At 33.4% G+C, this 13,616-nt stretch overlaps 3 protein-coding genes across 3 annotated transcripts; 1 reads left to right on the top strand and 2 right to left on the bottom strand.

Annotated features, from left to right (window-relative positions):
• Positions 1-111: 111 nt before the first annotated feature.
• Positions 112-477, bottom strand: LOC108207821 (glycine-rich protein 5). Its single transcript, XM_017378252.1, has one exon. The coding sequence runs from the start codon at positions 475-477 to the stop codon at positions 112-114; it is 366 nt and encodes a 121-aa protein (XP_017233741.1).
• A 1,508-nt stretch (positions 478-1,985) lies between these two features.
• LOC108209764 (aminomethyltransferase, mitochondrial) lies at positions 1,986-5,889 on the top strand. Its single transcript, XM_017380854.2, has 4 exons — positions 1,986-2,307; positions 3,050-3,625; positions 4,083-4,201; positions 5,238-5,889. Exons 2-4 carry the CDS (start codon positions 3,065-3,067, stop codon positions 5,782-5,784), a joined length of 1,227 nt encoding a protein of 408 aa, XP_017236343.1. The 5' UTR covers positions 1,986-2,307; positions 3,050-3,064; the 3' UTR covers positions 5,785-5,889.
• Positions 5,890-7,434: 1,545 nt separating this feature from the next.
• Positions 7,435-8,918, bottom strand: LOC108208526 (probable F-box protein At4g22030). Its single transcript, XM_017379058.2, has one exon. It carries the CDS (start codon positions 8,861-8,863, stop codon positions 7,613-7,615), a length of 1,251 nt encoding a protein of 416 aa, XP_017234547.1. The 5' UTR covers positions 8,864-8,918; the 3' UTR covers positions 7,435-7,612.
• Between the last annotated feature and the right edge of the window lie 4,698 nt (positions 8,919-13,616).

The following is a 13,616-nucleotide window of genomic DNA, read 5'->3' as shown; positions in this document are numbered from 1 at the left end:
GCTAAATAATTTGCTCCAAACATGCATCGATCAGTTTATCACATATCAAAAGAAAAGAACATGATTTTTAAGGTTAGACTAATTAATGCTCTATCAAGTCCCACTGTAAAGTCATGGCAATCCAGCTCTGAAACCACCACCAACTTTGGCACCTCCACCGGTTAGACTACCACCAATAGTAAAGCCAGTGCCCCCAAGTCCGCCACCTCCGACTCCAAAGCCTGCCCTGATCCCGCCTCCAATACCAGGTCCACCCCCGAGCCCCGCACCCAAGAGGTTCCCAAGTGTAGGGCCATCCATTCCACCTCCGATTGCACCAGCACCAAGCGCATCACTCCCAGTTGCACCGGAAAAAGGATCACGGAGCATTGTTTCTGAATCATCAAACGATGCCGTTTTACTGATAAGTTCCCGAGCATCGAAACTGCAGAGAGATGCATTTAGCAGCACCACCAGAAACAAAGCTTTTAATCTCATTGTTACCAATTTGGTTATTGAAGTCTATCAAGAACTTGCTGTGTTTATATATGGTAACAGCGTTTGAGAACTGGACATAAACTAGTTGAGTAATGTCAAAGTTGGATGATGTCAAGTCGATGCATTTTTCGGAAACATACCAGTACTTCAACAACCGAGTCGATGCAAAGTTTTGTGATAAACCTAAATTTACCTAATTTAATTCAACTTTTCTCTGAATATAGTTCGGAATGGTACTGGAAATTGCGCTGTCAGGGTTATAGCAATTTACTGGCCCAGTCATAAGAATACACGAAGAATTGATTACTTAAGCATCTCCTTGTTAGTGGGCCTGGAAGAGCCCGTTTGTAGATTTATATATTTTCAGACCACTTTATAAGCCCAAATACTGTATGATTGATCCGACAAGTAACCCAGAAAAAGAGACAAGCATACATCATGCCTGTGATATATTTTTTTTTAGAATACTGTAGTACTGTGTACTATCATTTCACTGCCAAGATCTGGATTGCAATTTTGGATCATCCAGTAATCAGTGTCAATAATGTACTCCCTCCATCCCAAGTTGTATAGCATAAGTGTTTGATAAAGAATATTTTTGTTAATATTTTAAGTTTTTAAATAAAAACTTTTAAAAAATTTATTCCTAAAAAGTTATTAATTTTATAAGAATATTAAAATATGCATCAAGTAGTAAAAGATAAATATATAAAATATATATAAAATCGAATGAGATAGATGAGTATTTGATAGCGGGTTCAAGACATCATTTAATATTTGAATTGATATTAATATTATAAATTATAATAAAATATTAACAAGAGAATCTTGTCAGAATACATTTGTTTTAGCTGTTTAGTTGAATTAACAACTCGGCTCATATGCAGAGGTTGGTAGCTTACGTCATTACGAGCTCGTTTGTCGCAGAAGCCCGCAGCTAAAGTCGTTTTCATCTTAAATTAAAATATGCCTATGTTTATAATAAATTAAAATTAAAATAGTTTAAATAGCAAATTGCTAAAAGATATTGTTTTAAACAATGTATTTTATTAATTTTATACAATAAAAATTAATATTATTTAAATAAATTATGTAATAAGTTACTTTATTAAAAATTACAAATATTATATATAAATTTATATTTTACATGTTTTAGAAATGAATTGAAAGTCAGATCGATCTCCAGTTGAGGAAATCACAGTTGGGTTGCATATCACGACTTGCGAGTCTCTCAAACTCTCACCAACTTTTGGGGTTGTTACGATAATACATAAATCTCTAGAAAGCCTTAATTTCAATGTAATATAAATTGTGTTAATAGTTAATCATTTTAATATAATCACTATGATAGACTACTAAATTTGTATATGGTAAGCCGAATTATAATAAATATAAATCGTAACATATAGACACCAAATATTATTTTTAAAAAAAATACATGTGTTACATTATTAGAGTTATGACTAAGGCCTTGTATATATGATTTGAGTGAGAAAAAGAGATAGGGTTGATCTACAACAACAAATGTCATCACCACTCACTCCCGATTGGGCTATGAAAAAGCCTCCTCCACCCACTACATCACCCACCATTTTTTCATCCTTCTCTTCTGATATATTTTAGAATTTATTTTTCCTCTTATTGGCTATATATATAATTAAATTAAACAAAATAAAATAAAAACCTTTTTCTTGTAATTAATTAATTAATATATTATAGTTTTGTGCTGTAAAATAGACTACCCTGTATACTATATATCCAAACACTTGTTATTTTTCCAAGAAAGGCGAAGACAAGAGATTGCCCCTTAAGACTGAAGCTTTTTCACTTGTAAGTTCTTGATTTCCCGACAATCTTTTCAACATTTTCATTTGTAAGCTATGAAACCTTGTGTGTGTTTTTGTTCTGTTGAGTAGGTGGTAATAGAATGCAGTAATGAGATCTGTTTGAGCCCACTAGATTCATAATTTTACTTGTCATTTTATCACCCAGATGTTATTTGTTTGCCATGAGTGTTTGATTAGCGGATTCAGATTGGTTACTTTTCGTTTAGTACTTTTTGAGGTTTTTATGTTTAAGATTGCTGGGTGTCATTTTGTTTGTCAGATTGTATTGAGTTGAGTGATCATCTTCTGTAAATGAATCTTTTTATTGCTCATATTGGTATATTTACACCATATAATGTGAATTTTACATTGCATATTTTTCAGTGCATTGGTTTTTTGAGTATAATGGAGGGAAGTGAGGATTCGAACTCTTGACCTTTGTGGCAAGGAGTAGGAAGTGTTAATGAATTATAAGTTGATATCGGTTTGATTTGTTTTCGTTAAGATAAGATAATGTGAATGTGGCTTATTTAGGCAAAAGATGTTTGATTTGTTTGCTTATAGTTTTGATTTTGGAGTACTTGATTTTTCCCATTCTGACTTTGTTTATGTTTTTGTAATTACTGATTTGGATGTGTAATTGTTTGTTTGAGCTACAGGGTGATGTTGGTTTTTTTTTTTCCTTGACTTAATTGTAATTATGTATCTTGACTGATTGTAAAACGCTTTTCCTAATATTTGATCAGGTCAGTTTATTAAAGATGAGGGGAGCTGGTTTCTGGCAACTTGGGCAGTCCATCACCCGTCGTCTTGCTCAGGCTGACAAGAAGTCTGTGGCTCGCAGATGCTACGCTACTGAAGCTGATCTCAAGAAGACTGTTCTTTATGACTTCCATGTTGCCCATGGTGGCAAGATGGTGCCTTTTGCTGGTTGGAGTATGCCAATTCAGTACAAGGATTCAATTATGGATTCAACCTTGAATTGCAGGGCAAATGGTAGCCTTTTTGATGTGTCACACATGTGTGGGCTAAGCCTTAAGGGCAAGGACAGCATTTCATTTCTTGAAAAGTTGGTTGTTGCTGATGTTGCTGGACTTGCCCCTGGGACTGGTACATTGACTGTTTTCACAAATGAAAAAGGAGGGGCAATTGATGATTCTGTGATCACCAAAGTGACTGATGATCATATATACTTGGTTGTGAATGCTGGGTGCAGAGACAAGGATCTGGCACATATTGAGGAGCATATGAATGCTTATAAAGCCAAAGGTGGGGACGTGTCATGGCACATTCATGATGAGAGATCTCTTCTAGCCCTCCAGGTTAAACATAATCTTCTTTCATTCAATTAGCAAAAAAAGAAAAAGAAATAAAACAAAATTCAATCAATCAATCAATCTTCTTTCAATCATTTGAAATTTACCCTCATACACCCTTCATAGATGGAGGCCAGAGCAATGTATTTTCCTCTAAGCAAAACATAATAGCTGCTTAAACTACGTTTCCCAATTTCAGCAAACAATCTACCTTTCGCCAGTTTTATAAATAACACTTAATATTGCCAGAGTTTGCTTATCAATAATCTCTTCTTTTGTTTTGTTTTTTTTTTTTTAAAAAGCAAAATGTATTCCATCAGATGATTATCTTGCAATGTGGTAGGGTGCACATTAATAAACTATGTATATTCAGTAAGGGAACCCAACTAAGTCTTGCCTATCCCAAGACAGCAAAATCCTACCTTAATTCTGATGCATGTTCTGTGATGACACTTGTATGCAGGGTCCTCTAGCAGCTCCAGTTCTTCAGCATCTTACGAAGGAGGATTTAAGCAAGCTTTACTTTGGGGAGTTCCAGATATTGGATATCAATGGAGCAAGATGCTTTCTCACTAGAACAGGGTATGACAAATCAGTGAACTCTAGTTTTTGTTTCTAATTAAAGAAAATACATGCACTTATCTTTTATGTATTCTTATAGTTTTTTCTCTACCAAGCGAATGGATCCCAATTTGTCTTCAGATGTTCATATGTGCTTATTGTCACATACTGTTACTGGGTCTGATTCTTTTGTGAGTCAAGACGGCATATGATCTCATATGTTCCTATAAGAATACTGCTAGATATTTAGAATTCTATTATCTCTGAGGAATACTTAACTCTCATAAGCCTATGTTTAAGCAACCTAAAAGCTAGAGTGTCTTTATGATCTTTACTATCTACTATGGAGTCAGTAATATGCATTGCTTAGACATAAAATAGATTACCAGATTGTATTAGCTTAATATATTTAAGAGCTGCAACATGTTACATTGCCAGATTAAAACACTTCAATGAGATCTCAACCAAGAGTAGCAAATGTATGATACAGAGAATGGATTTTCCTTTGGAGTTAGTTATAATGATATCATACATGAACATCATGATTTATTTTGTAAACCCATCCCAGTTGGTTTTTCTTCACAGGGTAAATCTCAGTCAGGTTTAGTAACAGAGTCATGATTTGTTATAACGTAACTCTTGAAGTAAGTGAATCCTTTCATCAATTATTTAAAAATTAAAAAAAAAATCTCACAGAAACACAGTTATTTCAGAATATTTTTCTGCAAGGAATTCCTGAACCTGACAAAAGGTCAATTCTCGTGACAGTCCTATTTGATGGTCAGAGTTTCTGATCTATACTGCTAGTCTGCATAGGATAGTCTTTACTGTTTCAAATTGCAATATAGAGTATTCTATAGGATAGTCTGCAAAGCCTTTTTAGAAACAGTAGTTAAAATTTTTACCCAGGTTTTTGATCTGGTTACTAATTGTAGATATCATGATTTGTTCAGTACTCTGTCCTTTATACATCGTATCAATACATAGTTCCCCACTTTGTACTGTACTCGATCTCTGCAAGTGATCTGACAAGCTTTGAGTTACACGAGTTCTTCAGGTACACAGGTGAAGATGGATTTGAAATCTCTGTACCTTCAGAGAATGCTGTGGATCTTGCCAAGGCAATATTAGAAAAATCTGAAGGTAAAGTAAGGCTGACAGGGCTGGGTGCAAGAGACAGTCTTCGACTTGAAGCTGGACTGTGCCTCTATGGCAATGACATGGAGCAGCACATTACCCCTGTAGAGGCTGGTCTTACCTGGGCCATTGGGAAGAGAAGAAGAGCGGAAGGAGGATTTCTAGGAGCTGAGGTGATACTTAAACAAATTGCAGATGGTCCATCAATCAGGCGTGTTGGTCTGTTTTCCCCAGGACCCCCAGCAAGAGGTCACAGCGAGATTCAGAATGAGAAAGGGGAACCCATTGGAGAGGTCACTAGCGGAGGATTTAGCCCCTGCCTGAAGAAGAACGTTGCTATGGGTTACGTGAAATCTGGAAACCACAAGGCGGGCACCAAAGTTAAGATTGTTGTTCGTGGCAAAGCTTACGAGGGAGCTGTCACAAAGATGCCATTCGTCGCCACAAAATATTACAAGCCTTCTTAGTTCTGGCAACCGCTACTTTCCTGTATTCTAATGTCTTGTTTGATATGTTTTTTTGATGACATTGAAAATGCTACAATCAATACTAATCTTAATTTCCTCACTTAATATTTGTCCCTGGATTTGTATAGCTTTTATCAACTCATGCATCTCTGTTTCAAATAGTAAAGTTAAATCTACTGCAACTCTGAACAATTTCTTGACCATATTTTGTACTAGTAATTGACCTATTAGCCCCTGTATACGTAAAGGTGACGCCAGCAATGGGCCTTTGTGGAATTGATAGAGCATATATTTATATATGTTTTTATATGATTTTATTCCCATAATTTTTAGTATTTTGTAAATAATCGGGATGTTATTAATTGATTTTAAGTGTTTAATTTCAGGAAAATAAATATTCCTAAAGTTGGATTAAATCAAGCTTATTTGGGCTTAATCAGATGGAAATTCGGACTTTATGGATAGCCAGCGAAGAAAATCTTGTTTGGGCCGTAACTTGAGTTCTGGATGTCAGAATTGGGCGATTCAACAGCCCACGCGAAGATATTGAAATTCTCTACAAGTTTAAGGTGGTCCAGATATCAAAATCTAACTGGATCAGCCCAGAATCAGGCCTGAACAGCAGCCTACGAATTTCAGCATAAGAATCCAACTCGCTTTAGGATATTATTTTATTTTCTTGTAAATTAAGAAAACTCATATATATATTAGGGTTTTGATAGAGATTAGAGACAACTAACTTGTATCATATAGAATAACTTAGAGATAGCCTTTTTAGAGGGGGAAAGGGAGAGAGACACTTGTGAGAGATATTGGAAGAAGGAGGGAAGGGATTCATCCGGACTTCAAGCACTTTCGTCAAGTTGTATTCTTCGTATTTAAATTCTTACGCTCATGGTTTATGGTATAAATATATATTTGTTTCATCTTATCATGAGTAGCTAATCCTTTGATCCAAGAGTTAGTTAGTATTCTTTGGCTTATTATGTTTGTTTAGTTGGACTATGTTTTCTCTTGATTTGTTAATCTGTCATTGAGCGCTTTATACAATTAGAAGAGTAGCTAACTTTTAATTGAATCTCTAGGAGTTATAACGAATCGGGAGAGGAGTTATAATTCTAGTACATGATATGATGGACGCAATTTGAGTATTAGATCGGGAGATTGATATGAGAATTGTGAGACATAAAATCCTTGGTTCTTAATAGTTTACAAGTGTTCTTTGATTGACCATGGGAGTGGCTTTTATTGGATAATTGTAGGCACTATAATCTACCTTGGGAAAGGAGTTTATTAATATTAGAAGGATTGTTTTTAGCAAACAAGAGACATAAATTAGACATTCATGATAGCCATTGAAGAACTCTAATTCTTGGGTTGTTTTCTCTCATATTTATTATATTTATTTATTTATTATATTAATTAGTTGATAGAAAAACCCACCAAATTCTTCTCCACACTTCTGAATTACAAAAGATAAAAGACTCGAAATTGGTATTGATATTAGTCCTTCCCTGCGAACGATACTCTTCAAAATACTCGACAACAGGAATTTATATGACGGCTTGAATTCAACACAATCTTAATTCTTAAACAATGATTCGTCAACCTAAATCTAACACAGCTATGAACTATGAACAAGACCCAATTTATTGAAACATTTGAATTCAATAGTACTTTTATTACCTATGCATGCATGCACAGACATTACGTCCTACGTAGTTTGCGTTTCAAACTAACTATATGCTGGAGTAATTACAATTACATCCGAACAGATATTCACCTATTATCATAGTCTAATAAAATTAAATAAATAAATTTGTTTTTTTTAGAAGAGCTTGCTTGCAAATTCACTGAAGGTGTTCTCAGAACTCGAAGATTTCTCGGCCAGATCTTTCAACTCTGATAAGCTTCTTCCCAGTTTCAAAGCCATCTTCATCTCAAACACCTCCCCATTTTCCCTCTTATCCATTTCACTTTCCTCAAGGCCACAATTTGTTGATTCTTCTAATAGCTTAAAAAAGCCACCACAATTCCTATACATTTCAAACACCATTCCAACTTGTCCGCCATGCTGCACCGTGTTTATCACGGCTGCAGCCGCCCCAGCAACCACCGCCACCACCACCGCTGCAGGAGACATCCCCGAAAAGGCTGACCCTATCGCAGCTACACCGGTAAGAACCGGACCGGAAACAGCCAAACCCTTGTTGAGTTTCAGAGCTATATTTCCGAGCCTCTCGTAGTCTTCTTGGTCTTTAGTTTTCACAACCTCAATGATTTCTCTCATTTCATTTTCTAACTCTTGACTCCATCCATTTCTTCCATCACCATAATCATTAAACGGTTTTCGTAAACTTTGAAAATTATTTTTAGGCCACCAAGCACTAGGTTCATATTTTTTGGGAAATTTTTCCAGCATTGCCCCGAGTAAAGCAAGAGGATAAGCTCTATCAAGAGCCAACACCTTCACCATCATAACATCCACATCTTTCTGATTCGGCACATCACCAAGAACAATAAAATCCTCGATTTCTCGACGTAAATTTTTGAATAATCTCGTAGCAGCCCGTTGTTCTTCCACAAGTTGTGACGGTTGAATCTTGTTCATCACACTCAGCATCCCAGTAGCCGCAAAAAACAACAAAGACGACGATAAATTCATCGACATTTTCATCTCATGGCTTGCTGCAAGCGCAACCATTGTTGTGGCCGAGAGAGTGATCAAGTTAATCGAGTTGAATAGCAGAGAATGCCAATTGTCGCGCTGTTGACGTATGTTTTCATGCATCTCTATTCTATTCGATACCGTTTCGAGAATCGCCCAAATCTTAGCGACAATAACATCAGAATCGGTGGATGCATGAGCGTATTGCTCTTTATCGTTGTTGGTCTTGGTTAGGATCATGTTTGTGACTTGTTGATCTGATTTCTTGTGGACTTGTTTTGATAAATTTGTTTTACGGAGCTTCGGAAGTGAAAGGCTAGATGATCCTAACTTCGGAACATGATTGATGGCAGCTTTGATTCTTGTAGAAGGAAACGAAAGGCTCGAAACATGCAATTTTGAAAGAGACATAATAAATATCTAAAGAGCAGAAAGATTTATCGCAATTAAAACGAACTGCTTTTAGTTTAATTATAAGTTTTGTTGATAGAAGTGCATAGGTGATAGGTGTATTTATACTGAGGCGTGGCGGGGCGCTGGCGCTGTAGCTCAGCGTAAACTTGTTTAAACCGCCAACGTTGTTGTATGATGAACCCGAAATAATAGCAGGTCAAAAAAGTTCACCAAAATAATTATTAATTAGAGCGAAAATGAAATGTTGACCAAGTAGAGATGACATGGGTGTGACACAGGTTGATCATGTAAAAGTGCGATTGCAGTATTGCGCAAATCTGTGTCACCGAATTCCGACAGCACCTGCACCTGCTGGATGTCTCGATGATGTTTTCGGACAATTATAAAGCAGTAGTTGTTTAAATGTTTTTTTATAGTTAAGCACATTATGTTTTTTTGATAAGATTAAACACATAATACCCCTGTCTTAGTATAATAGTTACTATTAGGGGTGAGCAAAAAACCGAATTGAAACCGAACCGTATAAAACCGCACCGAACCGAAACCGTAAATTAAAAAACCGAACCGATTCTAATGGTTGCGGTTCCGGTTTTAGATTAAAACCGAACCGAAATAAACCGAACCGAACCGATTATTTAAAATAAATAAATAAATATTATTTATACATTATAATACATATATAAATATAAATATATTTATATATTTATATATGTACATATACACATGTCTGTATTAAGATAATATATGCATATATTTATATTAATATATCATGAACCGTAACTAAGTAATATATAGAATTTAGATTATAGTTTGGTATAGGTTGGAGAATACTTGAATTAGGTTCGATTCTTTTTACATACCTTAGATTTTATCCAAAAGAGTAGTACGAAAAATACTATCAAAATCATAGGCTCGTAATCTTGGACTCTTTCATCGATCTAATATCGTGAAGATACAAAGAGATAACTTTTAATGTTGTAAAATAAATTTAAAGATTCAATATGTAATTTTTTTTTTATTCTCATTTCTTGCGGTTTTATAACCGAAACCGAACCGACTAAAACCGAACCGAGGTTTTTGAAACCGAAACCGATCCGACGGTTCGGTTGCGGTTTTGGTTTTTAATTTTAAAAACCGAAGATTCGCGGTTCCGGTTCCGGTTTTACCTTAAAACCGCCCCGAACCGAACCACGCTCACCCCTAGTTACTATGAATTTTTGTATGTAAATTGAAGTGTGGAAAAATATATTTATATTTTTTTAATTTTTTTTTAAAAAATATCAAAAAACAAATTTAAAAAATAATATATGGAAGTAAGTTATTTTTACATATTATTTTAAAACAGAAGTTATTTTTGAATCAAGATCTTCGAATAAATGAGGTGACAAACAGGTGACAATATCAGACACGATACGAACCCGACCCGAACCCGCAACCCGATTTACTGAGACAAAACTTGAAAGTGACCCGAAAATCACCCGATCGATTGACACCAAATGGATCCGAAAGTGACACAAAAATCACCCGGACGATTGTCTGCCCCTTTAACTGGTTATTGTTTCTGAAAAAATATGTTAATTATTAGTTCTCTTTCCTTTTTAGAAAAATAAATTTTAAATATATTTCCAAACAACACACAAACATTAATATTTTTTTTTCCTATTTTAATAAAATCACTATGGTTATTTAGAAAAATAAATTATTCAAATATCATTTTTTTCCAAGATATTTTTTTTATTTGAAAATTGAAAACATATGAGAATCAAGCTGAGAGATCATGCATTTTGACAAATAAAAATGAAAGAATGTGTTAGTACTCCATTATTTTAGAAAAGTATATTTGCAATTTCACGTATACTACTGTCAAAATATTTCAGGTATAACAGCAGGTTTATTGTTGTTCGATGTTTGCAGTTTTAAAAATGTACTAGTTTATAACCCGTGCAATGCACGGGCGGTTAACATATTTGTTATTTTATTTTATATATCTTAAATTTATCTAATTTTATTGTAAAAATAAAATTATGATAGAATAATGTGGTTAAATAAATATTTTATTTAGCAGTTGGATAAATTCTTCATAGTTAAGTCCGTCAAATGGCTAATTAAATATTAGGTCGAAAATATATATTTTAATGAGAATGTTAAAATATTTTTTTTTGCATGTTATAATTTAAGAAGGCCTATAAACTCATATATAAACTAACCAATCAACCTTTTTAATATTTCGTTATTAATAATTCATAATATGGTATAAAACATATTATAGTTTAAAGAGACGCATGAAACCAAATACCGATTGTCCGACCCATCATACTAATTTGAATTTAATGTTTTGGTTTAATAAATGATAAAAAAAATATAGATAACATGTTATAAATTCAAGAGCTCCGTGGGTCGAATACCAACCCATTCACCAACTTTACTAACTGATCGACCAAGTGAACTTTTTATTTCGGCTTTATAAATATTGTAATAATATATAGTATATGATAGATTTGTAATATTTTTTTTAATGTGAGATCATTAGAGTATTTAAAAATAATGTTATTAATGTATTTTTGGTTTAATAATATCACATGTTATTTATTAATAATTATATTTTTAATATATATGACGTCCGTGTTAATTGTAAAAACTTGATTTTTTAGTTAGAAAATCTAAAAATGATAACCCGTTTTGATTAAAAAGACAATTACTATGTTGCTCGATATTATTTTAGAAGATTGAGTTCTTTTAGCTAATAAATATATAAAGATAATTTATTTTAGTTAAAAAGAATAATTGGTTTTATATATAGATAGGCCCGTACTTCGGTGCAAGTACCGACCGCCCGACAATATAATAATACTCTCTCTATTTTTTATTATTTGACGTTTAGACTTTTGGCTCACATCTTTACGTATAAATATGTCGTCCATGTTCGTATTAATTGTAAAAGATTAATTTTTTAGTTAGAAAATTTATGAAAAGATAATATATTTTAGTTAAAAAAAGTAATTACCATGTTTCTTAATGTTATTTTAGAAGATTAAGTTTTTTAGTCAAAAATATAAAAAAGGTAATATATTTCAATTAAAAGGATTAATTGGTTATATCGATAGGCCCGTACTTTAGCCCAAATTAAAAAAGATAATTGGTTATATAGATAGGTCCAGAATAATTGGTTATATAGATAGGCCCGTATTTTGGCCCAAGTACTGACCTACCAAACTTTTATCGTTTCGATTTTAAAAGAATTGTTAATTGGTTATATAGATAGGCCCGTAATTTGGCCCAAATTAAAAAGAATAATTAGTTATATAGATAAGCCCGTATTTTGACCCAAGTACCGACGATTTTAAAAGAATTATTAATTGGTTATATAGATAGGCCCGTAATTTGGTCCAAATTAAAAAAATAATTAGTTATATAGATAGGCCCGTATTTTGGCCCAAGTACCGACCGACCAAACTTTTAATCTTTCGGCTTTAATAGTATAGTATAGATATGTTTCAAAAAAAAAGGGAAAATGAATAAATAATCTGCCCAGCAGCCCAGGGCCTCTTATACGTAAAACACAAGTAACAAGAAACTTAGCACACCGGACCAGTCAAATAATAGCAATTTTTTCCAATCGAAGAAGATGGACTAAATAACCTTAACTTGTCAATTGCTCTGTCTATACCTGGTACTACATTATTATAGCTAGCAAACTAAAAGCAATTTCAATGAGGTTATTTAAAATAACTTATCAAAAAATATTGATTATAAAATTAATAAAACTTGTAAATTCTGTCTCTAGTATTGAAGTTGGCTACAGTGATTACTTATATTTAAAATAATAATTTCATCATAATATTAATTTATTATGGGTTTTGGTCTGTAACAGGCGATTGTTACCGAGCCCTTATCCAACACACAGCTTCAGAGCCCTTAGAGCTGTATTTTAATGATGGGGATGAAAGCTTCTTTTTTTTACCGATCGACTATAATTTTCCGCGGATCGGAGCTTTTCCCTTCCGCGGATTAGAAAAGCTCCGAATCCGCGGAAAATTATAACGGATCGGTAAAAAAAATGCTTCAATCTGGATCCTTTAAATAGAAATCCGACAGCCCTGATAGTGTGTTATATAAACGGTAACTGACAAACGATTGTCAGGGACCAGAACCCATCTATTATATATAAACTATATATTATTTTAATATGATAATTAATTTTTACTACACGTCTAGGTTAGCTAAATTTTTGGTAGAGGTAATGCTTCATTAAAGTACAGTGGCGTAATCAAAATTCTATATATAAATATATTAATTTATAAAGAGTAAAATTAACTATATGCATGATTTAACGGGATCACATTTATATTTCTCTATTACAAATACTTTTTAAAATAAAATTAAGTATATAAAATATTTAAAATTTAAGTGTAGTCGGCTGCCCCGCAGCCAATACGTTGGCTCCGTCCCCTGTTAAAGTATGAAAAAAAATTCCAAGAGTAATGCATCATAATCATTAGTATATAAAAAAAATTCCAATAATCTATGTCATAAATCGGTACTTATCGACTTCTAAACTTTTAAAATGATAGATTTTGCATTAAACATCATCTTAAAATATATGTAAGGCTCTTTATTTGCCGAGGAGTTGATCATTAAAACCTCGTTTACTAAGTTTACGAACGAAAATAAATATTAAAAAATATTTAAAAAATTTGGGGAATTAAACTTAAAACAAGTACTTATTCTGACTATAACTCTCCTAATACTT

Source organism: Daucus carota, chromosome 2 (genome assembly GCF_001625215.2).
Source record: "Daucus carota subsp. sativus chromosome 2, DH1 v3.0, whole genome shotgun sequence".
Classification (NCBI taxonomy): Eukaryota; Viridiplantae; Streptophyta; class Magnoliopsida; order Apiales; family Apiaceae; genus Daucus; species Daucus carota.
This window is presented reverse-complemented; position numbering and strand designations above follow the sequence as displayed.